General features: G+C 33.9%; 1 protein-coding gene across 1 annotated transcript; it reads left to right on the forward strand.

The window, feature by feature from the left end:
• Positions 1-9,446: 9,446 nt before the first annotated feature.
• Positions 9,447-9,872, forward strand: LOC130949512 (protein FAR1-RELATED SEQUENCE 4-like). Its single transcript, XM_057878206.1, has one exon. It carries the CDS (start codon positions 9,447-9,449, stop codon positions 9,870-9,872), a length of 426 nt encoding a protein of 141 aa, XP_057734189.1.
• The last annotated feature ends 2,923 nt before the right edge of the window (positions 9,873-12,795 follow it).

Below are 12,795 nucleotides of genomic sequence, written 5' to 3' on the forward strand. Positions count from 1 at the left end.
GAGAAGATGATGGGAAAGGCTTGCTATTGCTCAGCCTATTGCGTCCACCATTGTTAAAGCCTTGTTGAGGCTTTTGTTGATCCTTCCATGAGAAATTTGGATGATTTCTCCATGATGAGTTATAGGTGTTTCCATAAGGTTCACCTATGTAATTAACCTCTGCCATGGCAGGGTTCTCAGGATCATAAGCTTCTTCAGAAGCTGCCTCTTTAGTACTGTTGGATGGATGTTGCCATCCATTCAGATTTTGAGAGATCATGTTGACCTGTTGAGTCAACACTTTGTTCTAAGCCAATATGGCATTCAGAGCATCAATTTCAAGAACTCCTTTCTTCTGAGGTATCCCATTATTCACGGAATTCCTCTCAGAAGTGTACATGAATTGGTTGTTTGCAACCATGTCAATGAGTTCTTGAGCCTCTTCGGGCGTTTTCTTTAGGTGAATAGATCCACCTGCAGAATGGTCCAATGACATTTTCGAAAATTCAGATAGACCATAATAGAATATATCTAATATGGTCCATTCTGAAAACATGTCAGATGGACATCTTTTGGTCAGCTGCTTGTATCTTTCCCAAGCTTCATAGAGGGATTCACCATCTTTTTGTTTGAAGGTTTGAACATCCACTCTCAGCTTGCTCAGCTTTTGAGGAGAAAAGAATTTATCCAAGAAGGCTGTGACCAGCTTATCCCAGGAGTCCAGGCTATCCTTAGGTTGTGAATCCAACCATATTCTAGCTCTGTCTCTTACAGCAAAAGGGAAAAGCATGAGTCTGTAGACTTCAGGATCAACTCCATTTGTCTTAACAGTCTCACAAATCTGCAAGAACTCAGTTAAAAACTGGTAAGGATCTTCAGATGGAAGTCCATAAAACTTGCAGTTCTGTTGCATTAAAGCAACTAGTTGAGGCTTAAGCTCAAAATTATTGGCTCCAATGGCAGGAATGGAGATGCTTCTTCCATCAAATTTGGACGTTGGCTTTGTGAAGTCACCAAGCATTCTCCTTGCATTATTATTATTTTCGGCTGCCATCTCCTTCTCTTGTTCTAATGTTTCTGAAAGGCTACCTTTAGATTGTTGTAACTTAGCTTCTCTTAATTTTCTCTTCAGAGTCCTTTCAAGTTCTGGATCAATTTCAACAAGAGTGCCTTTTTCCTTGTTCCTGCTCATATGAAAGAGAAGAAAACAAGAAAAAAAGAGGAATCCTCTATGTCACAGTATAGAGATTCCTTTATGTTAGTAGAAGAAGAAAGGGGAGAAGAATGTAGAAGAGTGGGTTCGGATTTTTAGATGAAGAGAGGTGAAGAGAAGTGTTAGTAAATAAATAATTAAATAGAATAAGAAAAGAGAGGGGAAATTTCGAAAATAATTTTGAAAAATGTGTTAGTAATTTCAAACATAAAAGATAAGATAGAATTAAAATTAAAATTAAAATTTGAAATAATTAGTTAATTAAAAAGAATTTTTGAAAAAGAGGGAGGTAATTTCAAAAATTAGAGAGGGAAAAGTAGTTAGGTGGTTTTGAAAAAGATAAGAAACAAACAAAAAGTCAAATAGTTAGTTGAAAAAAAAGATATTAAAATCAAATTTGAAAAGATTAGAAGATAAGAAATTAGATAAGATATTTTGAAATCAAATTTTGAAAAAGATAAAATTTTTGAAAAAGATAAGATAAAACATAAAAAGATTTAATTCAAAAATTTAAAATTACTTACTTCACTAACAAGAAACTACAAGATAAGATTCTAGAACTTAAAGATTGAACCTTTCTTAACAAGAAAGTAACAAACTTCAAATTTTTGAATCACTCACATTAATTGTTAGTGAGTTTTCGAAAATTTTGATATAAAGATAAGAAAAAGATTTTGAAAATATTTTGAAAAAGATTTTTGAACTTTTCGAAAAATAAAAAAAAATGAAAAAGATATAATTTTTGAAAAAGATTTTGAAAAGATAAGATTTTTAAAATTGAAAATTTGACTTGACTTCTAAGAAACAACTAATTTTAAAAATTTTTGACCAAGTCAACCCAAAATTTCAAAAATTTGGAGAGAAATAAGGAAAAGATATTTTTTTATTTTTGAAATTTTTTATGATGAAAGAGAAAAACACAAATATGACCCAAAACATAAAAATTTTAGATCAAAACACATGATGCATGCAAGAACACTATGAATGTCAGGATGAACACCAAGAACACTTTGAAGATCATGATGAACATCAAGAACATAATTTTTGAAAAATTTTTTGATGCAAAGAAAACATGCAAGACAGCAAACTTAGAAATCTTTAATGCATGGACTCTAACAAACAAAAAATGCATATGAAAAACAACAAACAACACAAAACAAGAAATCATCAAGATCAAACAAGAAGACTTGTCAAGAACAACTTGAAGATCATGAAGAACACTATGAATGCATAAATTTCCAAAAAAATGCAAGAAACATTTTTAAAGCACGCAATTGACACCAAACTTAAAAGTTGACTCAAGACTCAAACAAGAAACACAAGATATTTTTTATTTTTATGATTTTATTAATTTTTTTGGATTTTTATTAATTTTTTTCGAAAATAAAGTTTGGGAAAACGAAAAAGAAAAGAAAAATTTTGAAAAAGATTTTGAAAAGAAAATTACCTAATCTGAGCAACAAGATGAACCGTCAGTTGTCCAAACTCGAACAATCCCCGGCAACGGCGCCAAAAACTTGGTGGACAAAATTGTGATTCATATATTATTGCATTTTGTAAAATTTATTGCTTTTTCTTTCCCTGGCAATGGCGCCAAAAACTGGTGCCAATACCATGGTTCACAACCTCGCACAACTAACCAGCAAGTGTACTGGGTCATCCAAGTAATACCTTACATGAGTAAGGGTCGATCCCACAGAGATTGTTGGTATGAAGCAAGCTATGGTCACCTTGTAAATCTCAGTTAGGCAGATTAAATGGTTATGGGTTTCGAAAATTAATAATAAATAGAAAATAAAAAGGGATAGAAATACTTATGTAAATCAATAGTGGGAATTTCAGATAGGCGTGTGGAGATGCTAGAATCCTTTCGAATCTCTACTTTCTTATTGCTTTCATCCAATCCTTCTTACTCCTTTCCATGGTAAGCTGTATGTAGGGCATCACTATCATCAATGGCTACTTTTAATCCTCTCGGAAAAATGGTCCTATGCGCTGTCACTGCACGGCTAATCGTCTGGAGGCATCACCCTTGTTGATAGCTACATCCCATCCTCTCAGTGAAAATGGTCCAAATGCTCTGTCACAGCACGGCTAATCATCTTTCGGTTCTCAATCAGGTTGGAGTAGAATCCCTTGATTCTTTTGCGTTTGTCATCACGTCCAGCCTTCAGGAGTTTGAAGCTCGTCACAGTCATTCAATACCAGAATCCTACTCGGAATACCACAGACAAGGTTAGACTTTCCGGATTCTCGGGATCCTACTCGGAATACCACAGACAAGGTTAGACTTTCTGGATCCCCATGAATGCCGCCATCTATCTAGCTTATACCACGAAGATTCTGTTGGGGAATCTAAGAGATATGCGCCGGGCCTAAGGTAGAACGGAAGTGGTTGTCAGTCACGCGCGTTCATAGGTGAGAATGATGATGAGTGTCACGGATCATCACATTCATCAAAGTGTTGTACAACGTATATCTTGGAATAAGAATAAAAGAGAATTGAATAGAAAATAATAGTAATTGCATTGAAACTTGAGGTACAGCAGAGCTCCACACCCTTAATCTATGGTGTGTAGAAACTCCACCGTTGAAAATACATAAGTGAAAGGTTCAGGCATGGCCGAGAGGCCAGCCCCCATGATCTAAAGACCGAATGATCATAGACCAAACAGTCAAAAGATTAAACTGTCAAAAGATAAGACGTCTAATACAATAGTAACTTATCCTATTTATACTAGACTAGCTACTAGGGTTTACATGAGTAAGTAATTGATGCATAAATCCACTTCCGGGGCCCACTTGGTGTATGCTTGGGCTGAGCTTGATCTATCCACGAGCTGAGGCTTTTCTTGGAGTTGAACTCCAAGTTATAACGTGTTTTGGGCGTTCAACTCCGGATCATGACGTGTTTCTGGCGTTTAACTCCAGACAGCAGCATGTACTTGGCGTTCAACGCCAAGTTAAGTCGTCAATTTCCGAATAAAGTATGGACTATTATATATTGCTGGAAAGCTATGGATGTCTACTTTCCAACGCCGTTGAGAGCGCATCATTTGGAGTTCTGTAGCTCCAGAAAATCCATTTTGAGTGCAGGAAGGTCAGATTCCAACAGCATCAGCAGTCCTTTTGTCAGCCTTTTTCAGAGTTTTGCTCAGGTCCCTCAATTTCAGTCAAAAATTACCTGAAATTATAGAAAAACACACAAACTCATAGTAAAGTCCAGAAATGTGAATTTAACATAAAAACTAATGAAAACATCCCTAAAAGTAGCTTGAACTTACTAAAAACTACCTAAAAACAATGCCAAAATGCGTATAAATTATCCGCTCATCAGTAAACAATTGATATTATTAAAAGATAAAAGTAAATTAAAATTTATTTTTATGTATCGCTTTTGTCTCCAACGTTTTTGTCCTATTTAAGTCCCTAACGTTTCAAAATCATCTCAATTTTGTCCTGCTATTAATTCTGTTAATGGATCCCTAATGGCAAGACAACATTGAGTCAATTTTGAAACGTTAGGGACTTAAATAGGATGATTGAAATGTTAGGGACAACTTTGGAACTTACCCCAAACGTTAGGGACAAAAATGATACTTTACTCTAATAAAAAAAAACAAAAATAATAACGAATTAGATTTTCCATTAATCGTAATAATCTTTTTGGCAATTCTAATCAATTAAAATTTTATCGTTGATCCGTTACATCCGTATAAGGTTGTGAAATCATGTTTCTTAAAAAATCAATCGATTGGATTCATAAAATAATTGATTGAATTTCAGGTTTTCCATAATTCAATCGATTGGAATTCAGGTTTCCACAAAACAAACGATTGAATGTTGGACGATAGTATGGTTTTCTCAAAAATCAATCGATAGTAACTTTTACACAATCGATTGAACGATGTTTAGAATGTGGGCTTTTTCTAATTCAATCGATTGTTCATGTTACCCAATTGATTGAAGGCTTCAAAGCAATATGAGGTCTCACAATTCAATCGATTGGTTGTGTTACCCAATCGATTTAAGTCTTCAAAGCAATATGGATTTTCACAATTCAATCGATTGGTTGTATTATCCAATTGATTGAATTGTGCACTACGTTATATGTTACGCCATTCTCAATTTTTTCTGCTCATGTTTATAAATTATTATTTTATTACATCTATCTTATCTTTAAAATTTTATCTTCAATTTTTAAGTTTTTATTTTTATTTAGATACTTTAATCTTATATTTTCTTTAATATTAAGATTATAAATGGGTGAATAATGTATCTTCAATTACTCAATCTTACAATTGAAATTGTTTATCAATCTCCTTGATTATCAAAATTTTCATTGTTTTTGTTTCAGTTATCCATCTACTTAATATCCAATTTTTCTTCATTTTTTATCCATCTCTTTAATATCTAATATTTGTTAATCATTAATTGATAATCACAGTAATTAGTAAAGATCCAATCAATTTCTTTCTTGTAGCGTTCAGAAAACAATGCATTGTTTTGATTATAAAATCGAGGCCAGTGAATAGAATCTCTAATTTTGCAATTCTTCATTTCGATTCTTTATTCGTGAAATTGATTATGTAATGAAAAAATATTTTTTATCCTTTAGTAATTCACAGACAATGAGAAGTACTAAAAAGTAAATAAATTTTATTATTTTTTATTATTAATTAGCTTGCAATATTTAAAAGTGTGGACTTAAAATGTATTATTGGATTATTATACTAAAAGAATTTATATAACTTAAAATGTGGACTTAAATTTTATTATTTTCTACTATAATGAAGTTTATATTCCATGGTAAATTGAATTAGATGAATTCGATTTATGGAATAGGTTGAGCGTCATAATAAATCAAATCAATTAGCATTTTATCAAATCTCTAAAACGAAGAAACTAGCTACGAATTATATTATGGGTACTCACCTTTGAGAAAAAATTATTAAATATTTAACTACCAAGTCTAGGAATTCAAACACTTCCATTGGATACCTTTATTTGTGATTCTTAGAAAAAAAAAATATAAAACAATAGCAATTTTTCAATGTTTTTTATTTTTTAATTTTCTTTTAGAATAAAAAAATGTACTAATATGTAACCATATATAAAACATTTGTATTATATATATATATTATTAAAATAAAAATTTGTTAATAAAAATATCATTAAAAAGATAACATAATTAGTATATTTTATTCAAAATTTATGTATTATCTCATTTTATACCAAAAAATAAATAGAATGAGTGTAAATCGAATTTGTTTGCTTCGATTTACATAGTTATATGGCAAGACGACACATTTATGTAATCATTTTGGATTTAGGACATTGGTGTAATATTGGAAGCTATTTATGTTTTTTAATGTTATAAGACGTAGTGTACTGAATTTTTTTTATTGGACATTTTTAAGATGTCAGATGATGGGAAATTTTTTGGTGGAAAAATGAATTTCTCCCAAAAACACACCAATCTAACCGGCAAGTGCACCGGGTCGCATCAAGTAATAAAAACTCACGGGTGTGAGGTCGATCCCACAGGGATTGAAGGATTGAGCAATTTTAGTTTTGTGGTTGAATTAGTCAAGCGAATCAAGAATTGGTTGATTGAATTGCAGAATTTAAATTGCATTGAAAGTAAAGAGAACCAGAATTAAAGTGCTGAATCTTAAAGAGCAAGAAATTAAATGGCAGAAACTTAGATTGCAAGAAATGTAAATTGCAAGAATCTTAAATGACAAGAAATGTAAATGGCTTGAAATGTAAAGGGGATTGGGACTTAGATTTGCAGGAATTAAACCAAGAGAAATTAATTTGCATTAAACAGAAGAGTAAATGGGAATTGGGATTTGACTTAATTCAAACAGACAAGCGAAATAAACAAATAAAGCAAGAACAGAAAATTGAAATGGTAAAATGCGATCTCAGGACCCAGAGACTAGAAAACCAAGTCTAGATCTCAATGCCTTCCTAGATCCAACAAGAACAATAACAAGGAAATTGTAAATTGCAAAGGAATTAGATGAAGAAGCAAGTAGCTGAATTGAAAATTTAAATTGCAGTGAAATTCAAAAGAGAGATCTAAGGTGAGATTGAAACAGAATTCTTTCAATTCTCCAACCCAAGATCCAAGACAAGTGTAATTGAAATTGAAAGCAATTAAACTAAGGAAATAAAGATCACTCAGGCTCCCAAAACAGAAAAGAAAACTCTCTAAAAACTCTAAAAAAAGGAGCTCCCCGACTAACTTGAATCTTAGCCTATTTATACACTTTCTTCAATTGATCTTCAAGCCTTGAGTTGGGCCTTTGCTCTTGATGGAATTGGGTTGAAAGAGGCCTTGGTTGATTGCTCTTGAAGTTTGGAGAGAAACCCAAGTGAACCAATTGAACTGGATTTGGGTTTTGCAAAGTTGGATTCAAAGTTAGCCTCAAAGTTAAGGGGCTAACTTTGAAGCTAACTTTTCATATCAGCAAGCATTACTTCCTGCCACTCACGTTGGTGCCAACGTTAGGGGGCTAACTTTGACCCTAACGTTGGCCTTGCTTTGTATGCTTGTGGCGCCAACGTTAGCCTCCAAGTTAGGGGGCTAACGTTGGCGCAAACGTTGGCACACCCTGGAGGAGATTTCTCATGCCAACGTTAGCCTCCAAGTTAGGGGGCTAACGTTGGCGCAAACGTGAAGCACCCTGGGAGGACATTCTCATGCCAACGTTAGCCTCCAAGTTAGGGGGCTAACGTTGGCGCAAACGTTGGCTAGCCCTGGGAGTGATTTTCAACTTCCAACGTTAGCCTCCAAGTTAGGGGGCTAACGTTGAGGCTAACTTCAAGTCCAAAAGTTTGTGCCAACGTTTGAGGGCTAACTTCAACTCCAACTTCATTCTTCCTGGTTCAATTTCACTTGTTTCATTGGCTTCTCTTAGCTTCTAGCCATTCCTTCTCACTTCAATTCTTTTCCAAGCTTTCTTCACCTATCATAAATCAACCAAACACATCAAAGCTATGCTTGAAATCATGAGATGATCATTCTATCCTAATATTCACCAATTATGGCATCAAACCTCATGAAATTGCATTAATTTATCTATGGTTGATTCAATCAAAGGAAGCATGAAAATCTACATAAATTGGCTTGCTTAAGGCTCAAGAAAGTGCATAATTCAAGCGAAAACAAAAGAAAAAGACTAGTGAAACTAGGCTAAGATGACTTGTCATCATCAGATATATTTATGGATATTAAGATGGATGAGCAATACCAGCAGGATAATGACATTAACCAACAAGAAGAGCTAGTTTGTGACCAAGATATGATGGCTGAACAGAATGAATCCGAACAAGATTTCAGAGATGAATTTACTGAGGGAGTGTATTTTTCTGAATCTAATCCGTCAGAAGATACCCTTGAAGCTGCTTATGCGGTGGACTCCGTGCAAGACACTACAATTTTGAATTTCAGTGAAATTTATGTGGAGAAAATTGGTAAATATCACTTTTCTACTTTGCAGCTTGCATTTGATTTTTATCTGAAGTACTCAAAGTCAAAGGGCTTTAGTGCAAGGAAGAGTTAGACTTTCAAGAATAGTTTTGGCGAGGTTTACAAACAAAAATTTGTATGTCATAGGCAAGGATTTAAGGAGAAAAAGTATTACACGATAGAAAAAAGGAAGAAGGAGCCTAGATTGGAAACAAAAATTGGGTGTGAAGCCCGAATGGATGTTAAATTTTTACTTGAAACTGGAAGGTGGCATATCTTTTATTTCTTTGACGAACACAACCATGATCTATTGGATACATAATTCAGTACTATGTGGCCTGCCCATAGAAAAATGTCAGAGGCAGATATTATACAAATGATGAACATGCTAAAGTCCGGGATTAGCACTTCACAGATATTTGGTCTTCTAGCTAGTCAAGCAGGCGGATATGAATTTGTTGGCTATGGTCCCAGAGATATGTACAATAAGATTGCTCGGGAAAGGCATCAAGTTCCTGGTGATGCAGCACGAGTGTTGAAGAAGTTAGAGGATATGCAGTTGAAGGATCCATAATTATATTTTAAGGCATGTCACGATTCAAGAGGTTTGTTACGTCAATCATTTTGGTTTGATGGGATTAGCCAACTAGACTACCAACTCTTCAGGGATGTTATTACTTTTGATGCCACGTAACTACCACAACCAAATAATTGTTTTTATTGCTGCATTAATTCTGGACAAATCCATCGTCTACATCTAAATTCAGGAAAATCATGTCGGGAGACTACGAGATTCCCGTGTTTAAGCGTAAGTGGGTTCAACTTATTGAAGAATTTGGTCTTGAGGATAAGTCGTGGGTGAACAACATGTATGAAGAGAAGCATATGTGGGCTAATGCATATATAAGATGTAAGTTTTTTGCTGGCTTTAGAACTACCTCAAGATGTAAAGGTTTACATTCAGCTGTGGCAAGGTATGTGGAGTCGCAATATGATTTGACAAATTTTGTAGAGATTTTTCAAAGGTGTGTTGCACACTTGCGCTTTAAAGAATTTAATGCTGATTATGAATCTACACGTGGGGTGCCCGTCATGCAGACTTGTATAGAGCTGCTAGAGAGATTTGCTGCTAAAGTATACACTCATAAGATATTTCTTTTCACCCATTTCTTTCTAGAGCTGGATCAATGCGGGTGGTAAACATATAGAATTACGATGATTGCTTAAAGTACATTGTGTATAAGCATGGGAGGCCCAATTTTCTGTGGACTGTTGAATTTTGTCAAGAAGAAATTATCTTCATGTGTTCTTATTTAAGAATAGAGTCATTTGGAATTACTTGCGAACATATTATGAAAGTTCTGCTTGACAGAGACATTTGTGAGATTCCTAGGTCTTTAGTGTTGGATAGATGGACAAAGAAGGTGAAATCAGCACTCAATGATGCAAGTGGATTCACCACGGATGATGTTGTTATTAGTTGTCAAAGTGCCTTGATAGAGTTTTCTAAACAATTGGCCGTTGTTGCATCTAAAGTCCCAGAAAGATTTCAAGAGACACGTGACATTATTATAGGATTGTATTCATCTTACAAGGCTGCAGACGAAGGCAGTAAGCAACCTCAGTCAGGTGTAGCTAAAAGTAGCAATCCAAATGTGCATCAAACCAATATAGACTCAAGACAACCATCTAAGAAGAAGCAGCAACGTTGTAGTGTTTGTCAACTGGAAGGACATAAGAAGACAACATGTCCTTGGTAAAAGGACATAGACAACAACATTATGGAAGAAGAAGCTAATGGTTCAGATGATGGTGATATGTATACCGAACCGACGGCTGATTTAGACAGTGATAATTAGCAACCTTTATAAACTTCAATGTTTTTGCATAAAAAATCACTCATAGATTTATGTTTATATTTTTTTCACTTTATTAAAGAAATTTTGTGTATACTTTCAATATTCGTGTTTGTGTTTTTTGGATGAAATAATTGTCATATAATTCTTGATTAGACGATAAATAAATTAATAATTTATTTAATTCCTGAAATTTATAAATTTATATAATGATCTTTACATAAAATTTAAAAAAATATTTTGTATAAAAAGAAAAATGGGAAAGCCAGCAGCCTCATTCTCCTCTCAATTCTTACTCTCTCAGACGAAGCTCTTTTCCCAAAAAAAAATGCTAGCAATAGCCTCCATTGCTGCCGCACGGAAGAAGACACTACTGCCGTCCATCGCGCTGTTGTCATTCTTGAACTATCCAACCTCTCTTCACTCCAACTCCTCTCAACTCCCACTCTTTCAAACGAATTTCTCTTCCCCTAAATGAAACCCTAGCTTATCAGCCAAAAGGAGGAGACACTATCACCGTCCATCGCGCCATCGTCGTTCTTGAGCTTTCCAAACCCTATTCACTCCAATCGCAGCTTCTTTGTCAAACTTGGAAACTTTTTTATCTCTATGGTGGTTTCATAGCATTTATTCCAGCTTTATCTATAGCCAATTCTCTGTTCTTCCCTTCCATTTTCTCTTGATAGATGAAACTTGTTGAACTCTACTTGAATACTGATGGTTTTTCCTATGATAACTTTTTCTGCTTTTGTTTTGAGGCTATAATTTGTGCTTTCATTACCAGTAATAAACATGGTCTATAATTGAGGAATGATTTCATAAAATTTATTAGATCTAATCACAATTGAACCTATGCTCAAGTGTATCGTGTGAGATTTACATAGTTTAATTTGTGTATTCGTATTTTTCAAGTGAAAACAACCAATCCTAAGAAATATTGTGTTCATCCAAACACTGGAATTGTCATGCCGCGATCTACGTGTGATGTTACCATTATCACTGCTGAAATGGTAATTCATCATGCTCATTTCCGTTATAAATTCCTATAATTTGCTTTCCTCATTCGGTAAATTGATAAGACTTGTGTTGTTGGAATTTTCTAGTTCAAGAAGGAAGTAGGACATTTGGTTCTAAGGAAGGGTCATCACCTAGAGGCTCTGTCTCTGAGAATGGAAATTTCACTGGTCCTAACTCTACACCAGTGAGTCTTAACTAGCTATTGGTTTAGTTAAATTGTTTTCCTTCTCGTTCCTTTTCATAAAATGTCCAGCCTTATCAACTTGCTTACTTTCTTATTTTTGGTATTTTACGTAACAAGTGCTTTCGTTGAACAATCAGATGGTTCAGAAATTGACGCCGAGATAAACCAAATTTCCTAACAGGTTTTTCTCCCCTTCTTTTTCTTATGAAGTAAATTTTGTTGTTTGTCAAATTCATTTTGGTTATTATTGTGGATATCTGAGTATAGTAAGCTGACAATGACATTAGCTGCATGGTGGCTTGGATATAAAGATGGGATTCTCGGCTCTATCATAATTTGTGCAAAGTTGATATAGAAATACACCCTTTAACTGAAACACTTATATGTTGATGCTCTTTCATTGGAAGAATACTTAATATTTGTGATTTTTCTGTGTTCAACTGTTTGGGATTCCAGTATTTGAGAATTGGTGGTTTTAACAAGAGTTGCCAACAGTTATTATTGATGTGTTTACAGCTTTGAGCCATCTTACTCTACATTGTTATTAAATGACTGTATTGTACTCTCTCTCAACTTTTGTAGATTGTGGAACTTAATCGTTAAATCTTATTTAGTTTCACCAAATGCAGCAACACATATATGTAGTTTGGATTATATGTATAATGTGATGGCTTTAGGGGATAACTTTCTTGAAGTTTAAGTAATATACGCTACATTTTTAGCAAGTGATTTTACATAGCTTCAGGAATATGCAACTTTTGGAGGTTGAATTTTTAGCTCCAGATTCTAAAGAAAGAAAAGAATATTTTTCTATTAATTGTCTAACGATTTTGTGTTTGTCAAATATATATGCATAGGTCAAAATAAGTTTGTCACTTATATCTAATATATATGCATACATATGTAAATTTCTTATTACAAACATTAATAGGTCAAAATAAGTTTGCAATTCAAATTATAGTTTTGGGACTTCTTTCTGTATAATTGACATGCATATTTTCCAAATTCCAACAGTGATGACAGATATCTTTTGACTATTATAGTAGTACTAATCTATTCCAAAAAA

The sequence above is a fragment of the Arachis stenosperma genome, chromosome 9, assembly GCF_014773155.1.
Source record: "Arachis stenosperma cultivar V10309 chromosome 9, arast.V10309.gnm1.PFL2, whole genome shotgun sequence".
Classification (NCBI taxonomy): Eukaryota; Viridiplantae; Streptophyta; class Magnoliopsida; order Fabales; family Fabaceae; genus Arachis; species Arachis stenosperma.